Source organism: Meles meles, chromosome 5 (assembly GCF_922984935.1).
Source record: "Meles meles chromosome 5, mMelMel3.1 paternal haplotype, whole genome shotgun sequence".
Classification (NCBI taxonomy): Eukaryota; Metazoa; Chordata; class Mammalia; order Carnivora; family Mustelidae; genus Meles; species Meles meles.
Genome location: NC_060070.1, coordinates 145,999,567 through 146,013,282, shown reverse-complemented (window position 1 = coordinate 146,013,282; position 13,716 = coordinate 145,999,567). Strand labels below are relative to the sequence as shown.

Below are 13,716 nucleotides of genomic sequence, written 5' to 3'. Positions count from 1 at the left end.
GTACTATGGGATACAGTATGGTGACTCCTCAAAAAATTAAACATACAGTTATCAAACAGTTCAGTAATTCCATTTCTGGGTATATATACAAAAGAATTGAAAGCAGGGTCTCAAAGAGTATTTGCCTACCCATTTTCATAGCAGCACAATTTACAATAGCAAAAAGGTGGAAATAAATGTCTATTGATGGATGAAAAGCTAAAATGTATATTTTCAGCCTTTGAAAGGAAGGAGATCCTGTCCCATGCTATTACATGCATGAACCTTGAGAACATTATGTGGTTTGAAATAAGCCAGTAACAAGACACACAGTGTGTGATTGCACTTACACGGGATATCTATACTAGTCTAATTCACAGAAACAACGTAGAATGGGGGTTACCAGGGGCTAGAGAGAGGGGGAAAAGGAGTGATTATTATTTTTTTAAGAAGATTTTATTTATCTCTTTGACAGACAGAGATCACAAGTAGGCAGAGTGGCAGGCAGAGAGAGTGAGAGGGAAGCAGGCTCCTTGATGAGCAGAGAGCCCGATGGGGGCCTTGATCCCAGGACCCTGGGATCATGACCTGAGCCGAAGGCAGAGGCTTTAACCCACTGAGCCACCCAGGCACCCAAGAAAGTGATTATTTAAAGGGTATAGACACTGCTGCGATCAAATTCCTGCAGTGGCCCCCACTGCAATCAAAGGAACAATAGAAATTGTTATGATGGTCTCTAAGGTCCCCATAGCCTGTCCCCCAATGCCTTTCTGGCCCATCTGCTTTCTTTCTACCCTCACTCTGTTACAGCCTTCCTGGCCAGACTAGTGCTTCTCCAACCTGCCAGGTCTATTCCTGTCTAAGGGTCTTTGCTCTAGACTATTCCTCTTTCTGGATTGTTTTGTGCCTAGAAATCCTTGGCTTCCGTCAAGTCTTCGTTCAAATGTGACTTTCTCAACGCAGCCTACCCTGACCGCTCTATTGAGGACGGCAATGTTCGTACATTGTTTACCCTGCCGTACTTTTCTTTTATTCTATGTACTCCCCACCTTCTGGCATACTAATATTATCCTTCTGTATTGTTTATGTCTTCCCCTGGTACCGTGTAAGCTCCACAGAGGGAGTGACTTTTGTCTGTTTGTAGCTGATGTGTATTCCAAGCACCTAGAATTGTTCTTTATAGATAAAGTCTCCTTAATAAATATTTGCTGAATGTTGAATCAGTCTTCTCAAGTGAAAGTACTGTTTCCCCAAGTGAATCTGGGGAATGCTCATTCTGAAGGAGACATCATATACACAAAAAATGTCTTGTGGTCAACTAAGCTTGATGTCCCTTTCTTGAAGACTGACAATTGCCATAAGTAATATTTTTGTGAAAAACTTAAACTTGTTTTACAGGATCCTCTGTGAGAATTGACCAATAATGATCGAAAAATGTTTAGAAGAAAATGAAAGTTGTAGAAATGGCACATTAGGGATACAGGAAAAGATCCAAGGGAATGAATAGAGGCAAATACCTCCTTTAGTTCTATAAATAACGGACGTCACCATTCACTCAGCATTTTAGGGGTGGCTGGCCCGATGTGCTGACCAAAGGCTGCACAGGCTCGGAAAAAGCAGCTGGATCATGAGGACTTAAATCAGTGGAAAAGAGACAGTCATGAGTCCTGCTGGCTGCATGGATTGCTAGGGAATCATCTCTCCATTCAGTCCAAAATATGGTTGTGGAAAAAAAGGAAAAAAATTTAAAAAATATGCGTGTGTTTGGCACTCTCACTGGGTCAGGTGCAGAACAGAAAGTGGAGAGGAGGGTGGAAAATGTAAGAGCTCAGAGAGATCCCACGTGGTCTCCAAGATGAATGCAAGGGCTGGGCCAAAGATGAATGCAAGGGCTCCAAGATGAATGCAAAGGGCTGGGCATGAACCAGTTCATGGTGTGGAGTTCTCCGAAGCCTGCGATGAAGGTGGCCCCGGTGCCGCACCCACAGTGAGGCTGGGGGAGGTGCCGAGAGAGTGGGAGCTGAGCGTGTCAGCACACTCAAAGGCTCCAGGGCCATCAACCTTGCTCTTTTTTTTTTTTTCACTGCAGCCAACCAGAGAATCCTGGCAGCACGAGCAGATAGGTTTCTGGCTATCTCTATATTCTCAAGTATTATCTTCAATCACACTTCATTATTCATAGAACACTTCTTTGGCTAGAGCACATATTTGGAACACAGCCAAAGAAGCAGGAAGTAAGGGGGGGGGGATGCCTCTGAGTATCCAAAATAGACAGTATGGAGTTTGCTTAAGATTGAAATACTTCACTTCTTCAAGGACTCCTTAGGCACCAAGCCAAAGCCTAGTGAAGGGAATCTATGGGCTTGCCTAGATCTTGGGACACCCAAAATGGCATGCAAGGCAGCAGCGAATGAAACATGAGAGCAGCAGAAGAGACTAGAAAGTAGATACGGAAGTTGAGAAAGTTTACCTCTTTGGGCATAATTTTAGGGCAAGGACAAACTCTTGTTGCAGAAGTGAACTCCAAGATATTGCTGTATTGCAGGACGGGTTCTTAACCACCATAATGCCCGACTCACCCACAGAAATTCAGTTGTGATCACTAACTCCATTTGAATGTGCAGGGATGCATTTTGGGAAGCTCTCATTCCCCAAAGACTAAAGTTGAGAAGAAAATGTCAGCTTGTAAAGGGGAAGCTTCAGCTAAGCAGAGTTAATTAAATTATTAATTAATCCGTTCCTCTCCTGGTTTTAGGCTCCAGTCATGACATTCAGAAGTTGTATAAAATCATAGTTATAAATATCGTTCTGAGTATTTTTAGCTAATGGAGTTTTGTTAGCAGGCTTTCTTTCTGCATTCCATTACCAGTGATTAATTTCTGCTTTGTATCTCGCATAACTGGTTTTTTTTTTTCAGAGGTTGGGATATTATTTTGGTTTCTTTTGTCTTTGGACATCATTTCCTTGATGTATTCACAGGTTAGCATAATGAGATGATGTGTGCTGATTTATCATGAATGACTAAATGGTATAGTATCTTTAGGGGAAAATGCTAATACTTAAAGTAATAGCTAACTTTGGTAGGTGTTCAGTTATATCAATCTCTTCATTTTCTGAACATGCACCCATATAAAAACAATGCTTACCTGTGATCTCAAGCTTGGAAAATATGTTAGGCAGGTAGTTGGCAAAATACTTTCCAAGCATGGACAGGTTGAGTTAAAATATGAAGAAAATGGAACACTGATGGCAAAATCGAAATTCCCTAAGGTTTTGTGGATCGTGCTTAAAGAATCTGGTTGCAAAGCAAGAGTGATACCCGTCGTGGGTCAGTGTAGACCATACTTCAGATGAGCTCTCCAGCGTTAAGTGTGGACTTTAATGTCCTATGCAAGCAACAGTTTCTGCTGTTTTCCTGAAGGTGGACTCCTTGTATAATAAAAAGATTCCTGTATAATAAAAACAACAATGGAATATCCATTGAGAATACTGCATTCTCCTTTGGCTGTTCATTAGCTCTGTAAGCTACCTCCAAATGACCAGAAATTAGTATTACGGATAAAAATGGAAAGGACGATGGTGACATAATAAGGAAAATGATAATATTGCCTGCCCTTCCAACTTCATAAACTTTTCGGGAGGATCAGAAAGGATGATACAAATGAATATGCTTTGTGAACATTATGTGGTGTTATTAAGATGACAATCTTATTTTTACGTGGCTTAAACCACTGTAAATGGGGTTCGTGCGGTTCGGTCGGTGATTATCTTCGGTTGACTCTCTTCTGAATGGATTATTAGAATTTTATCTTCTTGAGGGGTTAGGTTATACGTTTGTAAACTTTGAGGACTGTTTCAATTCAGCTTTGTTGTTTGTGTATCTTTGGCTGGTTCTGGACCCGCAGGTGACAGGTCTTGAATTTTTACCAGCCCGTAATATTATGCTGCCTTCCCTGAAACAGACCAGAATTTTTCCCATATCTTTTTGTCTGGCCTTTAATTTTAAACTAGTCATAGGGATGAGCCCTGGATCTTCTTGATGAGCTCACAATCTGAGCATGGCCCTGTAAGGGAGATTAAATGACTGACCTTGATTTCGACTCGTTTTATTGCAGACAGAAAACAGGCAAGACAGGGATGTCTGGCTGGCCCAGTCGGTTAAGTGTCTTTTTCTTGATCTCAGCTCAGGTTTTGATCTCAGGGTCATGAGTTCAAGTCCTGCACTGGGCTCCACACTGGGTGTGGGGCTTACTTGAAAAAAAAAAAAAGAACAAAAATCAGGCGACACTTCATTTTTTTCTTTCTTTTTTTAAAAAATATTTTATTTGTTTGTTTGACAGAGGTCACAAGTAGGCAGAAAGGCAGGCAGAGAGAGAGGGGGAAGCAGGCTCCCTGCTGAGCAGAGAGCCTGGGGCTTGATCCCAGGACCCTGAGATCCTGACCTGAGCCATAGGCAGAGGCTTTAACCCACTGAGCACCCAGGCGTCCCAAGCAACACCTCATTTTTTGAAGAGTAAATGTAATTCCTGTCCACGGGGATGTCTCATGGGTAGGTGGGCCTCCTGATAGAGAAATGCTTGGTTTTAAAGGACACAAGGCAGGGGTGCCTGGGTGGCTCAGTGGGTTAAAGCCTGTGCCTTCAGCTCAGGTCATGATCCCAGGGTCCTGGGATCAAGCCCCACATTGGGCTCACTCCTTAGCAGGGAACCTGCTTCCTCCTCTCTCTCTCTCTTTCTCTGCCTACTTGTGATCTCTGTCAAATAAATAAGTAAAATCTTAAAAAAAAAAAAAAAAAGGACACAAGGCAGCATTAGGACCAAGTGCCGAGGCTCTGGAATCAGACGTAGTTTTGCTAGTTTTGCTTAGCATCCCTAAACCAACCATGGTACTTAACTTTGTAAATTCCAGTTTTCTCACTTGTAAAATAGAGAGTATAGTAACATGGGCTATGGAAACAATTTCTGTAAAGTTATAGCTAATATGTAATAGTCACTATGATGAATCTACAGTTGACATAGGACGTGAACAGAGATAGACGGGAAGGAAAAGAGAGTGACGTGCCCCTGGCCGAGCTCTTCTACTCTTCGAATCAGAGCCCATCCTGTAGGAGCCTGTGTAATTACTCTCCAGCAGAACTGTTCCGTTCGCTTGATACTGTACCATCTGCTAGCTCTTTCAGCATTAATTGTACCACTGTATCAATAGAACAGAGCCAGTGAGATTTGAGTCCTGTGACGTTTTGCTCTCGAGATCTAAGCATAGTTACCACATTTTTAAGCGAATATTTTAAACTAGATTGGAACTTGTTTTGTTGAGCAGAAGAACAGCTCTAGAGGGCTACTCTTCTCTTTTCACATCTGTGGCAATGTGAAGACCGTTTTGGGGAGTCTGGAGGGCACAGATCTGTTTGTAGAAGATTACCAGGGTTCTGAGGACGTTCGGCATGAGTACTATCCAAACTGGCCTACTTTTCCTTTCTGGGAGTTCCACATCTAAGTGCTGATTTTTAAAAATATTTATTTATTTATTTGAGAGAGAGAGCGAGAGAGCCTGTGTGGAGTGGAGGGGCCGAGGGAGAGGGAGAGAAAGTCCCAAGCAGACTCAGACTGAGTGTAGAGCTTGATGTAAGCCTCTATCTCACCACCTCGAGGTCATGACCTTGAGATCAGGACCTGAGCTGAAACCAAGAGTACCATGCTTAACCAGCTGCACCACCCAGGCGACAGGATTTTTTTTTTTTTTTTTTTTTTTTTAAGCAGTCCTTTCAAGCCCCTTCTGCCCTCAGACACCTCATTTCAGCTGTCATCCTGCTCAGGGTAAGAGGAAGGGTGCTTCCGTTCTGGTCGGTTTCCAGAACTGTGTGTCATCTAATGAGCCTGTCTAGCCTCGTTGATTGGCCGTCATATGCCTGTGCGAGTGTGAATGTGGGTTTGGTGAGAGTAGAGCAGAGATTGTCATCTCCATGGGGACAGGGAGTGGGGGTAGGGACTTTTTTTTTTTTTTTTTTGGTCCCCGGTGGGGGCACATAGGCTGAGAAACTCAGGCCTGGCAAGCTTGTTGGTGATGAACTCCTCCCGAAGGCAAGACTGGGGGTTGAGCTGTGGAGGGGAAGTTGCCACCACTGTCCCGCAGGGCTGTAGGTGCATCTGAAGTTCGAGGCCACATGGATAACAGTAGAAGGTCTGCCTGAATGTCACGGTCCACCTGTTTGGATTCTCCTTGGCTCAGCAACAACTCCCACATAAACCGTTGATGCAAAAGCTTCAGGCTTCATTTTCCCGTAAATCCTGGGGGTTCGCATCAGCTCCCTGGTTTTCTACCCATCAGCTCAGAGCCCTGCCTTCCTGAAAACTGTCTTCATCAGCTGGCTCACGGCAATTCCTGGGAAGAATCTTCAAGACTTTCATGACTCTCGAAACCCATTAATCAACCTAAACAGTTTTCCCAGTGCCAGTGATACATTTGTCTCCGTCTGGGGACAGAGAGGAAGTGTCTCCCTTTTGAGAGCCTGTGCACGAAATAATGTATCAGAATGCACATAATAGAAACACCGTTTCTTACAGAGGTCAAGTAATTCTCAATCCAAAGGGACGGGAGGGAATGATCAGACGCGAGCAGTCCTCTGCATTTGCTGGTGTGACCCAGAGCAGGGTGCAGGCAACTCTGTCTTGCGCTGAGGAACGTGAACCGAGGGAGTCTGGGTGCCAGGGTGCTGGCTAACAGCCCGGGGGGAGGGGGCTCCCTGGGCTCCCAGGAGCGGGTGGGTTAACCCTCTGCAGCAAGGACTGCAGGGGAGAAACCTCGAAAGGAAAGCGCAGGAAATGCTAGCAGGCGCGGGGACAGGGAAGGGGGGCGCCGAGACTGCAGCCAGACCCAAACGGGGTGGGGCCCCGGGGAAAGGCGCCCGCCCGGGTGGCCGGGTGGAGGTGGCCTCGCGGGGCGGGGAGGCAGGCCGGCGAGCTCGGGAGGAAGAAGGGGACCGGCGCTTCCCGCCCCCGGGGCTGGCCGCCAGCAGCCGCAGGGCGAGGCCACGGCGCCCGCTGGCGTCGCTTTCGCTCTCCCGGTCGCCCGGGGTTCGGGCCGGGCTGGGCGGGCCGGGTGGCGCGCGGGGCCGGGCTCCGCTTCCCCACTTTTCCTCCCTCCGTCCCTCCTCCCGGGGCCGTCCGGGGGCGGCCGAGCCAATGAGCGGCGAGAGGAGGAGGGCAGCGGGAAGCGGAGCGCGCGGGGCCGCGGCCCTCCTCCCGCGCCCGCGGCCGCCGCGCCAACGCCAAGTTTGCGCCCCGGGAGTTTGCGCGCGTCGCGGCCCCCGGCCTGGTCGCTCGGTCCCGGCGAGGGAGGCGGTCGCGTGTGCCTGGGGCAGCCGCCCGCGAGCGCTCGGGCTGGGGGACGGCGAGCGGGCTGGCGCGGGCTGGGGCCGGGGCAGCCGCCTCCCGAAGATGCAGGATGGCAGCAGAGCGGCCGTCCAGCCTCTCGTACCGCACCACGGGCTCCACCTGCCTGCACCCGCTCAGCGAGCTCCTGGGCATCCCGCTGGACCAGGTAACCGCGGGCGGCCGGGCCGCGGCGGGGGCGGGGGCGCAGGGGCGCAGGGACCCTCCTCCCGAGCCCCCGCGGGCGTGCGGGCTGGGGGGGCATTTGAGCCCCAAGGCGCCCCTCACCCCAAGCAGACTTTATAGCTGCACACACTCGACAGGTGGGCTTTTTTCCCGGACATGTTTTTGTCTTGTAAACGAGGAAAAAAATCGGTACACCCTCCAAGACAGGTTCAGATGAACTTTTTTTTTTTTTCTTTTTGAGGTTTTGGGTTGGCTCGTTTCCTGTAACCTGGTTCTAAATGTGATAAATGAATCAAGTGTTGGTGTTTTGTTTTTTCCCTCCCATCGGTGTCGTCGAGTCCTTATTACTTTTAATTTAGACATCTCTACTTAAAAGATAAGCTTGATTAGTCTGTAAGCTCTTGGCCTGTATAGCTGTGGAACAGAGACTCGGGTTTTAGACTTCGGCGGTGAAACTTTTCTGATCAGGGGGTGACAGGTTGGACCCTGTGCGGTGTCCATCGGAAAGGGAAGACTTACGCAAGGACCCTGTGGTTTTCCGAGGGGCTTTCCTTGACTCAGTGGGCTTATCCTTGAGGTCCCAGGCTCCTGAATGTGTTCGGTTAGTGGGAGAAGAGAGGCCCGTGGAAGTTGGTTGGACTGTCCAGGAATTGTCTGCTACTATTAGAATAGAAAACGGCAGTAATTCCTGGTAAGAAAGCTGCCTGAGGGTTGAGGCTGTCTTACTCATTGTCTTGTCTCTTGAGGTGCTGGAAGCTAGATTTGCTCGGTATTTCATAATGAGTCAGTAAACACGTTGATTTAAATGGAATGGGGGTTGGGGCGGGCTGGCCCACTGCCTTCTTATTCGGTTTCATACTGAGTTCTGCTTCGGGTTTCTCCCATTGCTTTTTACTAGTGATTTTTTTTTTTTCCCCTTTCTTTTCCGAATGGGAGTATACCCTCCCGCTGCCCTCTCCACTCAACATTCCTTCTGCAAGGAGGAAGTGAGAGCTGGCTGTTTGCCTTAGTCAGATACTGTTTACTGAACCACTCTTCTACCTGGCTCCCTCCGAGGATGCATGGGCAAGGGCACCTCTCCCCAGCCATTTGCCTGCCCCTCGGTTGCAACATCCAGAAAGCTAACAAATCGGGAGAGGTGTCAGATGCTAGCTGGTGCTTCTGTAAATTACTCTTCAATTTCTAGTGAAAACCGGAGAGACCCAGGGACCTGGGGAAAAGCAGAGAGATACTAGCAAATTCTTTTTCTCTGAAACGACCCTAACTCCCAGCTGAATTCCCTTAAGGGGAGTGTGTTTTGTACTTAACCCCTTCAGCCCTAGCCCCACTCCCCCATCAGAATTTATTTTAATTGCATTTTCTGTTTGAAGCTGTTGGGCACTGCCAACAGAGAGAGGAATCCAGGGAGGCTTTTTGTCTGGAAAGGAGTAGTTGGGGGACCCCGACAAGCCTGGGAGGTGCTCTTAAGTGCTTTTTAACTGCATCCACCCCCTTCCCAGGTTCCTGGATTTCTGTCAAAGGAACCCTGTTTTTAATTTATATGACAAAGAATAAAAAAGCCTTAAGGATGTTGAAGGCTGGGAGAAAGGGATTTCTGGGAGAAGCGGAAGGAGAAATGTGGGTGATCCTCAGGAAGGAGCCGGGCCGATCTCTTTGATTTTCTCATGGCCCCCGCAGCCTCCAGCAGGCTCCCGTCCCAGGGAGTCTTGGTGGAGAGAAGCACGTATAGGGCAATGCCCCAGATCGCTCATTTAAGGCCTGGGGAAAATCCCAAACCATAAATAATGTGGTTTGAGGCTAAATTGTGGCTTGGGAATTTGGAAGCTTGATGTGTTTTTCTCCCTCACGCTTTCAAGGGCTTTTTAAGGTCTTGGATGTCTTAGACCTGCTCTGCCAGTAGACTTCTTTCGTGACTGCCTGCTGGTATTGGACCTCCCAGAGCCCCACTGTCCTCAGGGCTGAAACCAGATCTACATATTGGAGGTGGGAAATTTTATGTAGATATAAAATACTCTACATCTGAAAGGCCCTGCATTCAGACAGGGTCCCAGCGGGCAGCAGAATTTAACTCAACGGTTTGCAATGAAGAAACTTAAATGAGCTACTTAGAGGGATATGGGCAGCATTCAGGGGAGGTTCAAGTACCTAAACCTGGAGACAGAGGGGAAAGGGAGGGTGTCCTGTGGCCATCGCCCTGTGAGAGCCGCGTCCAGCACTTGCTGGGATGCCAGTGGGAAGCAGAGGGAAAACCATAGCCCTACTCTTCACCCCACAGCCCTTACGTTTCTTGCCTGTTACCCACAGTGGTCAGACCCTGCACAGGGGTGGCTGGCCTGGGGTGCCTGGGTAATGTGGTCTACAGACGCTCCCTCTGGCCCAGAACTTGGAAGAGAAAGGGGGAGCCAGGTTTGGAGGACAGTCCGGGGACAACAGCACAATCCGTAATAAATGTTTGCTCCTGTCGCATTGAAGAGCGACTTGTTATTGGCCAGCCATATGCTAAAAACGACAAAACATGTACTTTTGGGTACTCAGTAGCTCTTCATACGTCACTGGAAGACACTGTCTTGTCCCCATCTTAACATTTCATGCTCAGACTCGTAATTTCTGAATTGAAGGCGCGATCGAGAATGTCTTTGGCTTCTGGGTGTCTCCAAGTGGGGTGGCTCATTATTTGCAAAAACTGAAATGTCTGCTGAGCCTTCCCCATGACTGAAGAACTCTTTCCTTATTTTTCATTTGCTCCTTTCGTTTGTCTGCTCTGTGAGCTCCTGGGGAAGCTTGTGTGGGATTGTGAGGAAGAGTCTATAGTTTCAGTTTCCAAGGACTTCACTGGTCTGACATCCTAAAGATGTTACGTGTAAAGTCTCCTCTTTAATTAGAAGCGAGTAGAACACAGAATTCAGATGCAGAGGGGGAGGAAATGAATGATGGCGCACGAGCCCCCGCTGGTACTGCATAGAAGTTGCATTTCCAAATCCACCGGTCTCTGTCTAGCAAGTGTGGCGCTCTGGTAACTGGTAGGATTGTGCAGAGAAAGCTTCACTTACCAGGATAAATTCTATAAGAACTTTTTCTTTCCCATTTAGAGTGACTTGAGGAGCAAAGGATAAGTGTTTTGCCTTATTTTTCAAGTCATCTGCTCGGGCCCTCTCGACTTGGTTGAGGAGCGTGTCATGATCTGCCTTTCAGCTAACCACAGCTTTCAAAATCTGCGAGACTGATTTAGCCACCATGATGGAGGGATGTTGTTGACCTTGTTAATTTGCGAGGTGTGTGGTCATATCCTAGGAGTTGTGAAAGCTGAATTTCCAGTTAAAATGGGAGGGGGGCGGGGAGCTCTGGATGTCAAGGCCGTTTGGACACACAGGTACCCCAGACTTTTGTGTTTTTGCATGAAGTGTCAATTCAATTCATTGTTGAATTAGGATTCCTTGTCTGGGTTTCATCCTGCCGCCTCCCCAACGTAATCAGCAAAAGGGGTAAGGGAAAAATAGCCAGGACATAAGAACTCAGGAGATGCTTTTGAGATTAAAGCAGCAAAGGTTTAGGGGCGCCTGGGTGGCTCAGTGGGTTAAGCGTCTGCCTTCAGCTCTGGTCATGATCCCAGGGTCCTGGGATCGAGTCCTGCCTGAGGCTCCCTGCTCTGCTGGAGCCTGCTTCTCCCTCTCCCTCTGCTGCTCCCCCTGCTCATGCTCTCTCTCCTTCTCTCTCAAATAAATACATAAAATCTTTACCAACCAACCAACAAAAAACACCCAGCAAAGGTTTAGGACAATTAACGTAACTTGTGTTACAGTTTAAAAGGCTCGGTGAACGGTGACCTGCTCTAAAGACTGGGCATTTCTTTACTAATGGTGAGACCAGTAGTGAGTTTCGATTATTCCACTGGGGCCTTTGACCACAAGGTTTCTTGCCTGGCCTGGAGCTTTTAGTCATCGGTTGGTTCCTTGTCCGTTCTTGGAAAGTCCAAACGTCATGTCTCTTCTCACCTAAATCTTGCCCTTGGTTCAAAGCTCAGCTCACATTCCACACTTATTATTCAGTCAATTAAATATTTATCTAATACTCTTAGTGCCAGGTCCCTGGCCAGGTATTAGAAATACGAGGAGGAAAAAATCCAGGTCCCCGTACCGGAAAAGCTTCTCTATCAGTAGAGGAGACAAAGGACCCGTGTAAGTCACAAGGGCTGGGTTCTCAGGAGCTCCTGCAGGACGTGGCAGAGGTTGGTAGATGGTGCCTGGTGGAACCCAGAAGGGAAAGCCAGCTACAGCACATGCCGGATTCCTGTCGAATTTTCTCTTTACCTCTGACACGCTCCACATTTGACCCTCAGTAAGCATTACCTTCCGTTGTGACCCAGCTTGCTGTGTGTATATGCTGAATTGCCAACTAAAGACTCCTGGAGATAGAGACTTTATCCCTCCTTGTGTTCCCAGGAAGTAGGAGGTACTCAGGGAATGTGTGCCATTGGTAACAGATGTGCCAGTGATAATGATACGGCTTATCAAACTTCAGCGTGTGGAAGCTTGTTTTTAAAGCAGACAGCAGATTGGCCTTTGCAGGGGGAAGGGTCCTTTGCCTACCCCACCCCTCCGTGGATGCTGCCTCCAGGCTGTACCCTTGGGTTTCTGGCTTGAGCAATCTGCTCCTCACCTTGGGGCTTTCCAGTCCATCCCAGCTCAGGATGGGTGTGGACATATGGCAGGCCGTAGACCATCAGCCCTGCAGAAAGCTACTTCAGTTTTCTTTGGGCCTCAGTAGTTCCTGCAAAGTCAGGTCCACTCTCCCCTTAATCTCCCTGTCATTGCCTGATACTGAAAAGGATTGGCTAGCAGAAGAAAGATAACTTGGTGAGACTGCAGACACCTGCAGAGTTTCTGCTGTGTTCCCCAAGGATCACTTGGGGTGTGTTGGGTTGTGATGATTCAAACACGAATAAAATGGGGCCCATCCTCAAGAATCTTGTCGGGTGAGGCAGGGACAGGTCAACTGGGGTTACTCGCGTGCCGTCCCCAGACCAGCATCAGCCTGGACACTAGGTAGAAGAGAACATTCTCTGCCTAGTGCCCCCCACCTGCGGCTCTGGGGGCAGGCACAGCCCTGGGTGGTTTAGTGAGCGCCCCCCACATTTGAGAACCATGGCTGCACACAATTAACTGGAATACAAATTATTCGAGTACAGTGGAGGCAGAACGGAGGGAAAGATCTACTCTGCTTTGTTGGGGGGATGCAGGGTGAGGTGTGGTCGTCAGAGAGCCTCTCGCAGGTGAGGAAGGGCACATGTGGGTCTTGCAGGATGGAGAATTCATCAGGCACAGTGGCCAGGAAGAACGGCCCATACAGAGGTGTGGACGAGTGAAACTGTGCTTTGTTCTAGAAACCGCCCACGGAAGCGGGTGGTGGGCTGCTGGGTGCGGACGGCGGGATCTGGGCTGGGGAAGCGAGCAGGGGTCACGTCATGAGGAAGCTGAAGGGCTCTGGTGAGGTGTTTGCCTTTATCCTGCCGACCAGGTCTTCTGTAAAGGGCCAGAGGGTAGATATTTGTGGCTTCACAGGCCCTACAGCCTGTCTGGACCTCTCAACTCTGCTGTTGCTCCAAAGCAGCCGTAGGTAATAAGTAAGTATTGGCCGCAGCTGTAGTCTTGTGAAACTTCATTAATGGACTCTTCTGAAATTTGAGTTTCGTATAATTTCTTTTTTTATGGCTGTAGAAAATTATATGTTCTTATTTTATTTTATTTTTTAAAGATTTTACCCATCCATTTGACAGAGAGAGAGCGTGAGAGATCCGAGCACAAGCACAAGCAGGGGGAGAGGCAGGCAGAGGAGAAGCAGGCTCCCCGCTGAGCAGAGAGCCCGATGCGGGGCTCGATCCCAGGACCCTGGGATCATGACCCGAGCCGAAGGCAGACGCTTAACTGACTGAGCCACCCAGACATCCGTTTATGTCTTTTAAAAAAATTTGTATTTAAATTCAAATGACCCGACATAGATATTATTAGTTTCAGGAGTAGAATTTAGTGGTCCGTCAATTGCATATAACACCATGTGCCCATCTGTTCGGAGTTTCATATACTTTCTAATGCGTCCGAAAATTTTCTTTTGATGGTTTTTAACCCTTGAAAAATAAAAACTTTTTTTTTTTTTGAGGAGGCAGGCCACACAAAAACAGGCAGTG

General features: G+C 48.2%; 1 protein-coding gene across 6 annotated transcripts in view; it reads left to right on the top strand.

Moving 5' to 3' along the window:
* The window catches only part of MBOAT1 (membrane bound O-acyltransferase domain containing 1), a 250,232-nt gene that overhangs the window by 129,406 nt on the left and 107,110 nt on the right, over window positions 1-13,716 (top strand). The window contains exon 1 of one of the 6 annotated variants that reach the window (XM_046006676.1): window positions 7,114-7,518. The exons of the other annotated variants lie outside the window; for them this stretch is intronic. Coding sequence (XP_045862632.1) covers window positions 7,423-7,518 — 96 coding nt within the window. The 5' untranslated portion in view covers window positions 7,114-7,422. Of the gene's footprint in view, window positions 1-7,113; window positions 7,519-13,716 lie in introns of those variants that run through there. 6 annotated transcript variants of the gene reach the window in all.